At 50.9% G+C, this 14,965-nt stretch overlaps 2 protein-coding genes across 4 annotated transcripts; both read right to left on the bottom strand.

Moving 5' to 3' along the window:
• Positions 1-2,226: 2,226 nt before the first annotated feature.
• On the bottom strand, positions 2,227-9,888 carry LOC122382703 (XK-related protein 6-like). 3 transcript variants are annotated; one of them, XM_043368383.1, is made up of 6 exons: positions 9,795-9,888; positions 8,477-8,954; positions 7,914-8,060; positions 7,296-7,519; positions 5,463-5,618; positions 2,227-4,923 (listed from the first exon to the last, which is right to left on the bottom strand). In XM_043368383.1, the coding sequence occupies exons 2-6, from the start codon at positions 8,827-8,829 to the stop codon at positions 4,271-4,273; spliced, it is 1,533 nt and encodes a 510-aa protein (XP_043224318.1). In that variant the 5' UTR covers positions 8,830-8,954; positions 9,795-9,888; the 3' UTR covers positions 2,227-4,270. The 3 variants fall into 3 exon arrangements, with proteins under 3 accessions (XP_043224318.1, XP_043224319.1, XP_043224320.1); XM_043368384.1 differs by having other exon boundaries at positions 9,791-9,883; XM_043368385.1 differs by having other exon boundaries at positions 9,505-9,858.
• Positions 9,889-11,288: 1,400 nt separating this feature from the next.
• Positions 11,289-14,814, bottom strand: LOC122382704 (protein adenylyltransferase SelO-like). Its single transcript, XM_043368386.1, has 4 exons — positions 14,748-14,814; positions 13,675-14,059; positions 13,292-13,422; positions 11,289-12,997 (listed from the first exon to the last, which is right to left on the bottom strand). Exons 2-4 carry the CDS (start codon positions 14,019-14,021, stop codon positions 11,919-11,921), a joined length of 1,557 nt encoding a protein of 518 aa, XP_043224321.1. The 5' UTR covers positions 14,022-14,059; positions 14,748-14,814; the 3' UTR covers positions 11,289-11,918.
• Between the last annotated feature and the right edge of the window lie 151 nt (positions 14,815-14,965).

Consider the following 14,965-nt stretch of genomic DNA (forward strand, 5'->3'; position numbering starts at 1 on the left):
CGCGGAAATGGTGACCACCCATTCGGCGCTTGAATTCGCCGAGGTGTTACTGCCGCCAACGGCTTTGCTTTTTAAGTCCTCTTAAGTTTTATTATGCTTCAACCAAACGTGTAATTGAGTAATGCTGGTGCCGAGACCGTTCCGAGTCCCTTCCGCACCAATCCAGTCAAAATAATCACAAACGCTTTCCCTGGCAACACCAAATTGCGATCTTTGCACATTGTGGTCTTGTGCAGCGTATGGCGTCTGCACCATTCGAAGTCGAGACGTGTTGTAGACCTTCCAAGTCATTTTTTCAAAGTAAGGTCACTTTTGGTAGATGATGCGACAACACACATGACCAATCATGTTCCATGACAGACCGCGCTCATACAAAATCTCCACTGACGGGCGAAATTGTAAGAAAATACATGTTCGCGTAATTACTTTCCACCCTGTACCTACAGACTGGTCATCCAAACCTTGGAATAAGTTAAAAGTAGCGTGAGCAGGCTCTCAACTTATTGACGAGGCCAAAATTGAGACTTCACTGTATCATTTAGTGCCTACCGTGTATAAGGTTAGAAACAAGCGAAAGGGTATCAAACGGAGGCTCGGCATCGACTCTCCACATGAGACGAGACCAACGAGCCACGACTCACTTGTTGCTTTATGTTATAGAAAAGTCATAAATAAAATAGGTAGAAGGCTCATATGACCAAAGCATGCATAATTGCATAGGAGATCGATCACTAATCGCGAGTGACGTAATGAAGTATGCAGCATCATCTGCATCAAATCCCTTCATAACACAGTGTTCTTTTACACGAATGGCAATGTTTTGTTGAATGGAACACGCAAAATATGTTTGTCAGCGTATGTCCAGAAACACGTCATCACCCGTACATACACCTTTTCCGTTAATGAATGGTAGGTAAATAGGTCGTTCTCTTACTGTGCCGCTGGTTTTCCCATGTTCAGCGGGAGATAAGAAGCTCAGAGTCTAATCTCCGGTCCAAGCCTCTTGCGGCCGTAATTCTAAGTGGAGCAAGAATAGGCGCATTAGCCACTCCGAGCACCAGTGACGCGATTATCTTTCTAGTTAGTTCAGCACAGACGGGGAAGATCATGGACTGATTTATATAACGTTCCCGTCTTTACGGTCCCAATTTACCGGGGCGTTACAGGAGGAGGGACTTGATTCTTTGGCCTCTTGTTGAGGTGCAACTGAGCGGCTTCGTGGGGATCTGAAGGCGGGGTCCATGGCAACCGCGAGGTCAACACTCTGCACCTCCTCCAGGGCAGGGTAGCGCAAGCACTGGGAGTGTCAGCTTCCTCTCGGCAAACGGGCAGAGTACGGACTCTATACTGCCGGTCGCCTCACTGCCCAACTCCATCGGCCGGGAGAGCGCCAGCCTGACCCCATGGCGACACCGAGTGAAGTTGTGCCCTACTCGTTATCCCCGTTATCCAGCAGTCGAGAATGATCCAGCCACCCCTTCCCCATCCTCCTATGACATGTGGGGACGGAAGATGAGCACAACCACCACTTCGGTCATCTCAACCCATCAACACCGTTCACCTCCTCACCACAAAACGGCGCCCCACCGCAAACCCTACCGCACACCATGTTATTCAGCCAGTTCCTGGAAAAAGTTTCACTTGTCATGACGTTCGCCCGTATCAGTCGTGGCAGAGGACGCTCCGTTTCGCTGAAGCGCGGTCACCGCCTTCCCACGGCATTCCTAGGTCGGAAACCGGCTGCCCCCAGCCTCCCCTCCCCCGTCTGACCGCCCATGGCATCCGCCCGGGCCGGCGCGGTGCTCCGCTCACCCAGTTTCGCGGTCCGGGCGGTGACGGCTCCGTCTGGGATGGAAGGCTCGGCGCTCGGCAGATGTGATGAGTGACAGGAGGTTGGAAGACCGGTGGAGAGTCGGACATCGGCCTCTGGGGAACGGTGGGATGGATGGTGAGTCATGGGACAGATGAGAGTAGGGCACACGGAACTGGAAGACATGATTGAGTCATTGAAAATGCACATGTTTCGTTGCATGGCTTTTGGGGTCGGTTTGGGATCGGATTACAGCTTCAGTGATTATAGATCCGGATGACCTCATTCATTGAATGGAAATAACCTATGGAAATTGCGACAGGCACAATTAGTTCAATTGCAGTCATTGCTGAGACAACACTAGAACTAAAGCGTTTCTACAGAGTATTGAGTATCTATCCCGCGAAAATCAGGCGTTTTATTTCCAAACTATTTATTCATGCAAGCGTCCCGCTGACATACATGGTTTGGTCTCAGTTTGATCAATATCATCCAACCATGAGTGAACGATATACATACACGGAACACATTTGTCCCGTTTATCTATCGATAAACAAAACGCCACAAAGCGATCAGCTACTACAACTTTAAACAGCTCACTCGCTTTCATCCGACACCCATCGAAACTACATCAATCAGTAGCAGTTTCGACCACAATCGCGAAACCGGTCTTTCACAGCTCCTCGTTCCCAAACATCCAATCGGTGCGCGTTACATAACACACAAAACATGCACGAATAACTGTGATATTCGAACACATAAAACGAACACATGCAGCACCACACGGAGCAACCGCTCTGTTGGCCACATAAAACTATCACATATGCCCGGTGGAAACAATATCATACTATACGTGAGACTAATCCTCGTGACGTGGCACGGAAAACTACTGCGAACTGACAGTAAGTTATCGCTAGCGTAGCCATCCCATCAAGCTCTCAGAGCTAGCCACACCGTCGCTACAGATCTGAATGCTAGCCAGCCTAGTTTGTGATCATCCAAAATACGCTAACGGCGATACGCCAGTTTATCGGAGCGTTGATATATCGTTCCCCAAGTCGGGGGATATATGGGGGGAGGGGTGCACAGCAAGCGCAACGCGACAGGTACTGAATGCTTTATCACCGGGGTGTACTGAGAGTAGACAAAGCACGGGATACCACAGCAGTGTGTACCATAAACGGTGAGCATGCTACTGTAGTCAGCTGCTTGATGCGATAGTTACCACAAAAGCTGTAGCGGCACCATGGTGGTACCTTGCAGTTACCGATACACTAGCGGTACAGTTGTAATCAACAGCGATAAAATAGCACCACAGCGGTGCAATTTTATCCCAGCAAGGCGGTAGTGTAGTGTTCCAACGGTAAAGCGACGCGATCTACATACGCGTGAATAGCGGCACAACCGCTCGGGTTTGTGAACACACCTGAAAGGGGCTGGCGAGATAACATCCCTGGGATGGAAGGCTGTCACATCAGACTTCGTAACAGCTTAGAAGCGAAAAACAGGAACGGGTGATCTATAAGAAAGATGAGAATACGAAATGCGTGGATGGGATTGGTTAAATATATCTTTGGATAACTAACTGGCAGCGTGAAAAGAGAACTGGCAGAAGTGGTGGATATAATACCCTGTTCAAATACCCTACCGGGACGAATCTTGATGGTAAGAGTTTGCATAAATTAAACATGTGGGATGGTGCAATGTAAGCAATATACAAATGGCCCAGGCATGTTTTGATTGAGTCTGAATGCACAGCCGGAAGACGAGAACTTGAAGCAAGCCAGACAACTTCGCCGATAATAACTTATGAATTTCCGCAAAAGCAGAATCGAAAGCACCAATAGCTTCGATGAATATCTGTGAGCCCCAGGTACTGTGCAGCTTTTAAACGTTAGCCTATTTACCTAAATCCTGACAACCGGCCCGGGGGAACAGCGATGAACCAAATACGACGACATCGGCAAAAGTATGCGATCTGCGATCTGAATTTACATCTGTGAATTCATGACAGGCTGACGACTGGGATCGTCCGGACCGCCGCACCGGCCCCCGCCTCGGGCCAGGACGGACTCTTACGTACTTCACAGTGAGGTATGTGTAACGCGCCGCGTTAAAGCCCTTCAGTGACTCCGCAGCCACCGCCGGTACCGCTGCGTCCCGTCACGACGGAGTCCAGAGTTCTACCACCCACCGTAGCAGCGCGCTTGCCGACGGAGTTCGCCAGCGACATCTGCTGACAACTTCTGCACCGAAACTAGCGCCAGCTACGGATGGCCGTCGCACTGCCGAGCCAGCGACCGACTTGTCCATTCGTTGTGATCGCACGTCCTATCACTTCACAATACGTACCGCGTGACGGCCGCCCCGCAGTCACATTACGTTACGCATCGCAACCGTCACGTCACGTCGCATCATCCTCAGAGCCTCAGAGCCCTAGAGCGTCGGCGTGCGCCCGGGTCATAGTGTGTTTCCGTTCTGGTGAATCGGCACACCGGCCACCACAACAGCCGGCGGCGGGGACTGTCTCTGCGCCGCTCCGTCCTCCGCTTCGGAACGCTCCTCGCCCTCCGCCGGCTGCTGGATACTACACGTGGGCGTCTCCCCGCGACTGCGGTTACCGGCCCACTCTTCTAATCTCGCTCCGTACTTTTGGGCGAGAGTAGCATCACGGCACACCTGTCCAGTGACACAGATGCCCGAGGGTTCCTCTCGGCCGCGGCTCGGGTGAAGCCGACAGTAGTAGGCCAGCATACACGACACGGCTAGAGCAAAGAGTATCACCTGAGCCGCCAATCCGGGGTGATACCACCAGAGTGTACGGTTTGCGTTCAGATACCACAGAGTGATCATCGCCGTGTTCTCGGCAAAACACAGCAGGTAGTAGAGCGTATACTTGAGCCGCGTCGTCTGGTCCTTGACGTTGAAGAAGGTGAAGATGTAGACGGCGCCCAGGACGAGAACAAACAGCATCTCCTCGCACTTAGTGTAGCACGCCTGGGTCTTTTGGCAGATGAGCCAGATGGTCATGAGCACCCAGTGGGTGACCAGTCCGATGGCCACGTACACGGGGAAGAGCGAGGCGCACAGACTGATGGCCAAAACTCGTGAGCCTGGAACGAAGGCAGGGAGGTGTCAAACAGGGGCGTGAGTGGAGGTGGGGTAGCATAGAATCGCTGACAAGGTTATGTACAGCGTATACTGAATTTTTTTATGAACCACTGGTAGTTTGCCGTGGATATATTATGCATAATCGCCGGCACTATATTTTGCATAACACCACGATACTTATAACAAGAAGTAGGACAACAGATTTAACTACATACATAGCGATTCCAGATCCTGTAATTCCATGTATTTCCACATACAAGCAAAGATACGAGCAACTGCGGAGTGCATCTGTTATCGCAAAATGTAAGCGCCGGCTGACAAAGAATCCAGCTCATCTGCCTATCAAGGCGACCTCTATATCTTTTACTAGTCACTCGGCGGCGGGGTACCCATTCATAAAGAGCAGCCCTATTCGCAATAACTCGGGGGACTCCCACACTGAGCCCTGCCGGGGACGGGGGGGGGGGGGGGGGGCAGGACGCGCCTTCCAAACTGAGCGACAACAGGGCTGTGCAGGGGGAGGGCGGCCGGTTCCGCTCACCGATGCTGCAGAAGTGCCAGAAGAAGAGCACCACGGTGGCCGGCGTGGAGAGGTTGTTCTTGGCCGGAAGGCTGTAGCGCAGCGAGCGCTGGTAGCTGCACAGAGACCAGGCCAGGGAGAACAGGCTGGTACCCACCGCCGCTACCTGTAGGGTGACTGGGGAGACGGGGTAATTAGTGAGGATTAACGAGGGTTCACGGGGTAATTACGGGGGATATACGGGCAACCAGGGTACAAAGGTGTAACGAAGGGACACAGAAGAAACATAAGGACACAGGGTAATGAGTAAACGGGTAACGAGGGGCAGAGTAACGAGGGGCAGAGTAACGAGGAGGAGCAGGGTAACGAGAGGGCGGGGTAACGAGAGGATACAATGATGAAGTTTGTCGATACAAAGCTGAAAGCGTTTAGTGGCCTCCTGTCAATCATCCTTCGGCCTTCCTCAATGTCCATTGTCTGTATTACCTGTCTTATCAAGTGTCGATAGATAAGAAACAATACCTCTCCAAGAGCTTGAGCAAACAATTGACACTTGAGATACAGATTGGTTTGAATGACAGCGATAAGAACGAACAAACAAGTCAGAGCCTAGGTAGTAAGCTCGTCTTTGAATGGCTCGAATGGATAGTTTATCGTAAAGGAACAATAATTTTCCCATCCACCAGTTTTTGAAGACAGGCTAAGCATCAACCTATTTCAATAAAAAACTTGCCAGAATTTAAATACAACCCTTCAGTATCAGTCAAGGCACACCATCGCAACTTACGCATCAACCGCACACATCTGTTCCGTCTTTCTATGAGCATGCGCCTACATTGAGACAAACATGCGACATAGCATAGGCCAGACTATATCGGACAAACAGCACACCAGACGCAAAATGCACATCAAATACGATAATCCGGACTAAAACCGTATCGTACCTCAAGGACGTATCACATGACTTCATTCGGCATTCGAGAAACTCCATCCCGGCAATGGTGCTCCTGCAGAGTTCAGTGCGTGCGTTCTGTCATCTGTCCCATGAGCCTTCGCAGCTGCCGAAGTTCTATCACGGTTTCTATGAACTCACAACCTAATGTGCCGCTAACAACCAGCTCTCCTTCATGCACCATGCAGCCCGTGTCCATCCCACCGCCAACCAACTCAATAAACACCTATTCCGAACTGAAGAAAAAGTTGTGTGTCCCAATCAACCGAACCAAATCGCGGACCCAATGTCCTTTTGGAGTTGCCGCCACGGCTCTATAACACCGATAAAAGCAGTCTAGTCACTAAGCAGGTACCGCGAGCGTGGAATGAAGAAGTGAATCCCGACACGTGCCAAGAAGGAGTCTTCTCGGGCACATCAGCTGCAATGGGGAGCTCAGGATGCCCTGGAACCGCGAGATTAGTAAGATGGGGGTCGGGAGGTAAGATTCCAACTGCCTACACAGCACATATTCAGCTGGTACTTCTGTAGGGCAGCAAGATAGAGCGAACAGGTAAGTACCAACCGTCTTAGCAGGTAGGTAATTCAGGAAAAGCATGCGCTCGTAACCAGTACTAAGCAAGGACTTCTCTGGCGATAGAAACCACTGCAGGGTTAGCAGGGTACACAAAAGCCAGCCCCAGGGCAGCCTAGGATACCTCAGACATTCACGATAAGAATACGACAGTGCCCAAAAAGGAATCACACCAGCCGGCTGGGACACCTGACAGATACGATCAGAATACGACGGCGGTCACCATCAAACCAAATACCAGTCTACATATACACACTTCAATATCAGACATGACACACAAATACCGGACGAACTTCCAGCTATCCATCGCTCCATTCCCCTCACTCACTGTTCAGCGGCTCCGACGGCTTGAAGCGATTGTGCTCACTGGCCAAAATGTACAGCTGAAGTACCAACTGCGGGGCCGATTCCATGAATGACTCGAACAGTCGCAACAGTGTGGCGTCCGCGTCCTTGTAGATCATGTAGATGTAGTTTTTGATGTGGCCCGCACGGTCGCCCGCCCGCTTGGCGCGCATGCTCTTGATGCCGTAGACCATGGCCTCGATATACCTGAAAAGGGAGCGGGGTAGGGAGCAAGGTCAAATTAGGTTGAAAAAAAAAATTGGAGATAAGACATGGAGGAGCGCTGCTGGTTACACTCATTGAATTGATGCATAGCGAAATACACTTTTAGGAGATACCTACATATCTTACAGCTTACAGGGCAAGCCAAACTTCAAAGAGCCTAATGAAACGAAAATATGGCCCGTCATTTCTAAAACATCATTAACAAACGACAGCTTGTGTTGAAAGTAGCTGAAATGACATGAGCTGAAAAATAAGGCCGCCTGAAGAAACGTCTCACGGAGATGTTGCCAACATTAGAGTGCCTCAAGGTCGGCCACGGTCACAGTTTCAGACGTCACCGCCGCTGCGCCTCGCAGTGACTCTCCCGGTTACCGACCTGAGCAGCGGCCCGAGCTGCAGCGTCAGGCAGATGATGCGCAGGATCCACTTCCACATCGGTACTCGGGGCCGGGTGGGTGACGGCGAGCCGGGACAATCGGTCTGTTCAGCGCCGCCGCCGCCCTGGTCCGCGTCGTTCAGATACCTGGGGGCAGGCGCACGGGAACGGGTAATGAATGCTGATATAGTCACAGGCCGATACATTGAACAGTAAAGATGCAAGACATCCACGAGCCAAAAAAGGATGGCTGCAAGAAAACTGAATGCTCAACACTAGTCAGATATTATACACAGAAGCGGCAAAGCGATTGGCGAGGTTCCATTAGACTTATCCCAAACGATATCGACGCTGATAACGTGAACACAATTAAGCATAGACCCAAATTCAAGTACGTCCTACGGTACGATACGGTACGAAATTGTTTTCGAAACGAAAACAATAAACGACTAGGAGCCGAAAAAACGTACATCGAATTACAATGTCTAGTCGTAAAAGCTTGAAATCATACACGTCATACGGTAGTTCATATAAGCCAGCTTGCCGCCGCCTGCGCCACTCACCATCGCAAGCTGAAGCCGGTCATGGTCAGTGCCGGTACCAGGATAAACACGAGCGTCAGCGCGAACTCATACATCCTCTCCGTCCTGTAGAAGTGTACCGCCACCCACACATCCGTCCCCGTGTCCACCAGGAAACTGACGATGGACAGCAACACCACTGCCAGGTCCTTGTAGGTGTACTGCATCTTCTCCGGCAGGGCATCCACCTCGTCAGCCGGCACGACCACGGGCACGACGCCGCCGTTGGCGGAGTCGGCCAGCACCGCCTGCAGGGGACGCAGCTCTCCATTGCTGTTCCTCCCGCCGCTGCCGGTGGTGCCGTTAGTGCCGGGCGGAGGAGAGGGAGGCAGCATGGCTGGAGTAGCTCAGCAGACAGCTGTGGTGGGATCTGGAGACTAGCTGGCTGGCTTCAACTTCTAATGTAGTACAACTGATTTTTTCAGGTGTGTAGAGGCTTCATGATGCAGGATGCTCAGATCTGTGGACAAAGAATGCTTATATGCTTACTCTGAAAAGAAAAAAGCAAGACAAATTCCTCAGCCCTTACCAGTAGTTGGGCTTTTATTATGTATATTTGAGCTGAGACCAAGCCACTAAATCAGCCCACAGAGACAGTCAGCCACACACCACTTCCACTGAGAAAATGGGTCACCAAAATTAAAATGCAGTAATAGTATCTAATACACCCAAAGCACAGCCTGGTCCTGTTTTGATTGATTTTGTTGAATAAACTACAGCCTCGGTCCCACTCCAGAGTCCAGCTGGCATAATAGCGACCAGCTGCGAGAGGCAAGCTGGGCTGGGCCGGGTGTTGTGTTGAAAGGCCTGCAGACTGGGACGAGACGAGTGACATCCGTGACAGCGTGCCCCATGACACTGGCTTGCTGAGACAAGGGACGGGTGACTTGCACTTGACAAAGGACTGGCATTTGGGATAAGAGATGACCAGGTGGGCTGGAACAACCCTTAAATGCCAGTGCCCTGCGGGAGTGTGTGGATTTGTGGAAGTTTGGACAGGTGGAACTGACCTTAATCTTAGTAAGAAAAGCATTTGTTTTCCTCTCCCACAACAAACCCTGAAGATTGTTAAGCCAACCTGCTTTATGATCAAGCAAAGGCCATCATTTTCAGAAATCAGAACCACACGCCACATTATACAGTAGACAATCTTCCTGCCCATTTCAATTTGGCCTTTTTTGGCACCTGGCCTCCCAAAATTACGACAATATCAAATTTGAATTGGTCATCTTCTTCAGTCTATCAAGTCGACACTCAAGTTGTCAACCTGAATTACTGGGATTACCTAGTACCTACCTACCTCAACCTTCTTTCATTCAATTCAAATTCAATTCAAGCCGTATAAGATTCAATTCAAATTCATTAATCCATAACGTCAACAACACACTAAGAACAGGTGGGACAGATAATGCGCAGCAGTTACAAACAACGATAGCTATCGGCTACTAATTCAAAGTTAGCCATTTCGGTACACATAAGCAAGTGCATTACACAATGTCTAGACAGATATGCTCAGAGCACAGGCATAATATGCTTTCTTATAATACAAAAAAAAAACGAAATTCAAGTTCAGCTTGGGATCATGGTGGATGCTTGGGCGAGAGAGTATATCAGAGCCGTCCGGTCTCCGGTCTGATCGCGGGCGTTCGGGCACCGTGCATACCGGCCGCCGGGTTCTTTTGTTGTATTTATACCTGTTCACAGGCTGGGCTGGCAGGCAAGCTCCTACTGGTTATCCAAGCCAGCTGCTCCTACTGGTCATCCATCTTACCAGCTGTTTCAAATTCCAATCGGCAGCCCATACGAACAACTATGCACTATGCAGGCTACATTCCATGCAAGCACCGATCAGCTCTAGCTTCGGCTTATTCGCTTCCGTATCCCACTCCCTAGTAACTCGCCCCAGTCTGCCTGTGTCCTGCGCATCGCATCTCCCGGCCGGTGTCACTCAGCGGCCAGCGGCCATCGCAGGGATCGGCACGCAGATCAGATCCCTGCGGGGTTATCTGCCAGCCCTCCTGCCCTCCGAGACCTCCCAGTTGGTCCTCCACCTCCGGCCTCCAGTCGGGGTGAACCCCAATCATCCATCATCGGTCAGCCGCTCAGCCGCCGCGATGGACCGATTAGCGGCGCCGGTCTACTGCTGCGGGTTGGGGCTCAGGGATTGCCGAATCCGCCTCGGCCTGTGGGCTGTGCGTGCTCTGTATACTTTCTCCTGCCTGCGGCAACGCCAGCTGAACGCCGGTGCGACGTGGCAGTGTGCGGGTGAAACGGCTCGGTGATTGGTCCATCGGCGGCCCACCCGTGTGGCGCCACCCCCACGGAACTATCCCGGCCCGTGGGTCGGGACGCAAGAAGGAGGTTGCGCCGCACCGAGAGGGCATTGACCACATGTTTACGACTTACGACGGCAGTGGAAAGGCGGCCCAGCCCGTGACGTGGCAGTCGTGGAGAAGGGACCGGCCAGGTAGGAGCGTCTGCAGAGAGGGGAGACGTCGGCCGTCGGGGGGGGGGGGGGGGGGGGGGTTCTGCCGAAGACCTGGCTGATCGGCCTGAAGGTTACGGTCCATTTATCGAGACGGACAGAAGTGACCACTGACCAGTGACGACCATAGACGTACGATATAGTGAATTGTGCGTGAAGGGACCTCGGAGCCCTTCTCAGCGGCATGTGTGAGCCAGAGCCTAACGGCCTGAAGAACGACTGCTACTGGCGAACATTATGTGAGTACGAACGGGTTATGAATTTACAGTTCGGGTTAGTGCATGTATGGCGAAATGAAACTAAATGCGGTGCATCAAATTTCCCATGTAATCCAAACACTTTAAAGCTTTATAATTGTATACATCGCATCTGCAATTGTTTCCGCTTATACAAAATATATTGCACGGTGACTGGACACAAACAGTAAACGTCAGTACCCCACTCCTTCAAACCTCCATTTCTACATATTTGAGGTCGAGCGTCAGTTGAGGACAAACCTATCGAAATGCTCAAAATGTACTGAGCCATTGCACGGATGCAAAAGTATCTCGGTTTTACAGCACCTTTGATTTGACACTAGTAGTAACGGGAGTCTGCGATTACGCTCCATTTCTTACGACTTCTAAACTTATCGACAAAAACGCACCCATCGGGCACAATAAATTACGATATACAAGCGTACGAGCTTCAACGCTTTGCATAACACTGGACATAAACAAATATGCGTGCAAATGAGCCTCATCACAGCGGACAGCGCCTAAGTGTAACATTCCCGCACTTGTGATGCGGTACGATCTCATAGCACTAACAGAGCAACAGCCCCAGCCCTTCCCAGTCCTTCCAACCAGCACTGGCCAGGAAAGTTTCGCATATTGCTTACCTCACAGTAACTGCATTCATATTCCTCACCGTAACTGCAGGCCCTCAGACGACTCGCAGCTAGCTGGAGCAGCTGACCCTGAGCGTACAGGCCCAGTCGGGCGGCGGTTTGGCGTACCCCGCCTCCTCGGCTACTGGCTGTTCAGTGAACGGTCTGCTGAGGACCGTGTGTAGCTGACGGAGAGGCTCGAACTCGCCCCGCTCCGCCGCCTCGGCCGCCTCGTGTGCCAGCCAGTTGCGGAGGATGTACCGCGGGTTGGCGCCGGCAGCGGTGGCCCTTCGCTGGGTGTCGGACAGCCCCTGACGGTCCATCTCTGTCCGTAGGTCTGTCAGCCAGTCCGACCAGCCGTTGGCAGCGGTCAGAGACGGGAGCGCCCAGAGGCCCTCCACCCGGCCGGCCTCGAGCGCCTCCAGAGACACGTCACCCAGCTGACGGAACGTCATCGTGAAGTCAGCCCGAGCCGCCAACATCAGCTCCAGGAGGCGATCGGCCAACTTCACCGCAGACGTGCTCCGGTTGAGGCCGAGCTTCCGAGACAGCAGTTCAGCACGGTGAGTCTCATATTCTTGCACGTAAACCTGCAGAACGCGCTCTATGTGGCCATGCTCCTCCTCTGGTATGACGGGCATGAGCGCCTCCCAGAGTCGGCACAGGTTCCACTGACCGACGCGCGCCTGGTGGGCGAACCGGTACACTCCGTACGAGTCAGACGAGTTGGATATAAAGTTGGGGTCGTACCGGTCGAGGAACCCGAACGGCCCGTAGTCGATCGTCAGTCCCAGCAGGCTCATGTTGTCCGTATTCATCACGCCGTGGGTGAAGCCGACGCTCTCCCAGGCGGCGATGAGACGCGCGGTGCGTCGGCCCACGTCCTCCACGAGCCGGCTGTAGCGGCGACCACCCTCTCTAGCCGCCGCCTCCGTGTAGTACCGCTCACAAACAAAATCAGCCAGTAGGCGCAGACTCCCTTCATCGCCGTCAGCGGCCAGCATCTGCAGAGAGCCGAAACGGAACCAGCAGGGTGCGAGGCGGAGCAGTACGGCGGCGCGCTCCCGCCGCGGGCGACCATCGTAGAACGGGTCCCGCAGTAGGGTGTCGTCTGAGACCACCAGAGCTCCGGCGCGAGACGTCGGAACGCCTGTCGAGCGGAGGGTCACGCAGGTCGGGGAAGTGGTGGTCAAAGGGTGGCTATTTTATACAGACTTCACTGTGAGTTGAATATTAATGTAAGGTTTGTTACAGAAATTGAGCAACAAGTTTGATAAAAAAATGAGCTTCAAAACATTGAACCGACTACAATTCTTAGATAAGTTAGTTGTAATAGTAGTCATTTTAAATAACTTCATCATTTCATATTTAAGGGTTACAAAGCTGGTGCAAGAGATATTAAGTCCAAGATCATTGGCATAAAGCAACCCACTTGTATCCTCACCTAGATGATGCATGGCCTCTGAGCAAAGAAACTCCCTCACTGAGGATCGCACAACAGCCCTGCCATCGGCGAACCGCGAGTAGGGTGTCTTCCCAGACCCCTTCAGCTGCAACTCCCATCTCTCTCCAGCCCTGAAACATTGCAAAATGTGATGTCCATTGGAGAATCATTCATGGTAAAACAACAGGCAACGCCTCTGCCAGCATATATTTTCATTAACACTGTCCAAACATCATTATAAATTCAGCATAAAAGTGTGAATAGTAACACAAACAACCATGTGCATTGTGCAATCACTCCACAAAAAATAAAGTAAACTAAAAAACAAAAACAAAAACAAAAAGAGAATTAAGATGGAATTTAAGCTGTGGTAAAGCACTGACCTGTCTGTGCATTCTCCAATGAGATGAGCTCTGCCATCACCTAGCTGACCAGCCCAGTTGCCAAACTGATGTCCACCATATCTGTGGGCCAAAGACATAGATCCTGGCACCTCTCTGTTCCCTGACAGAACGTCTATCAATGTTTTATCGCTGGACATTGCTGGATCCAGCTGCAGTATCTTCTTGAAAACATCAGAGGAGAAACAAGCAAGGCTGGTCTCCTTCAGTGGTGTAGGAGATGCAGCAGAGAATATGGCTCCCTTGACATTAGGTCTCACAAAGTTTTCCTTCACTGGATCTATTGGGAACTTCAGGTATGTCTTCTGGGCCCACTTCAAAGCTTTCATTTTGTTTTTATTCAGCCTGTTCTGCAGCCTTCAGTCTCCTGAAAATAGACATAAAAGCTGGTATTAATTATTGCAAGTTTGCAATTTATCCTTAACACCATAAAAAACATAGTTAAATCAAATTCATATATTTTTGGAAATATTAATCCCTTGACTTGCCCTCAACCCATTCAAAATCAACCATCATTCATAATCAGCCAAGAGAAGGTAGTTGAGACAAAGTGAGTGCAAAACAGGCATTGGTATCATGATATACTCATAAGTAAGAAGTGTGGGCACACTTGATAGAGGGTTTAATTGTTGTTGTATTCAGAAAGCTAAAATAAACAAGTGGACACTGCGAAAACTAAGGGTTGGTCTGAGTGCCGAGAGCTCTGCACATTTTGTTTCCATATCTCGACCAGTATAAACTATGAACTACTGTAAAACATGTTAAGCAAACTTTTACACATGAATGATGTTTAATTTCCTATCAATGTGATGAATATGATCTATCAGATTCAAGTGCTGCTGTGACATACCCATGGCACATGCCACATATCAATACACAGTCATTGGGGAGGATATACTGCATATCAAATTCAATTTTCACAAACAATACATTCACAATGCACAATATCATCCCACTTGTCACATATAATAAATCAATCATACAAATAACGTCCCTATTTGATAATTGAATCAAGGCCGTATAAGAGAATTGAATATCAATATTGAATTCAAGACCATTTATAGATTGAGTTGAGATATTGAATTGGCCAGAGGGGTGTTCACGGGCACCGCACACTGCTGCGTGCGGTGTGTGCGGTGCGTCCAGCAGGCGTGGGGGTAGGGGATGGGTAGGCGGCTCTGACGTCACGGCTGCGTGCGGTGGACGGTCCGCTGTGGCCAGTCCCGACCGGCCACAGCGATCGCTGTGTGCGGTGACGGAAGGCTGACGTAGG

The sequence above is a fragment of the Amphibalanus amphitrite genome, unplaced genomic scaffold, assembly GCF_019059575.1.
Source record: "Amphibalanus amphitrite isolate SeventyFive unplaced genomic scaffold, NRLGWU_Aamphi_draft 000145F_arrow, whole genome shotgun sequence".
NCBI classification, from domain to species: domain Eukaryota; kingdom Metazoa; phylum Arthropoda; class Thecostraca; order Balanomorpha; family Balanidae; genus Amphibalanus; species Amphibalanus amphitrite.

Bases quoted from the DNA above. Each gene is read 5' to 3' on its own strand.
- LOC122382703 (XM_043368383.1), bottom strand. From the start codon at position 8,829: ATGCTGCCTCCCTCTCCTCCGCCCGGCACTAACGGCACCACCGGCAGC. The intron at 5,619-7,295 runs GTGAGTGAGGGG...CCGTCTCCCCAG, and splicing joins GCCGTCGGAGCCGCTGAACA to TCACCCTACAGGTAGCGGCG. The intron at 4,924-5,462 runs GTGAGCGGAACC...CCTTCGTTCCAG, and splicing joins CTGGCACTTCTGCAGCATCG to GCTCACGAGTTTTGGCCATC.
- LOC122382704 (XM_043368386.1), bottom strand. From the start codon at position 14,021: ATGAAAGCTTTGAAGTGGGCCCAGAAGACATACCTGAAGTTCCCAATA. The intron at 13,423-13,674 runs GTCAGTGCTTTA...GCAATGTTTCAG, and splicing joins ATTGGAGAATGCACAGACAG to GGCTGGAGAGAGATGGGAGT. The intron at 12,998-13,291 runs GTGAGGATACAA...TCCGCTCGACAG, and splicing joins AGAGGCCATGCATCATCTAG to GCGTTCCGACGTCTCGCGCC.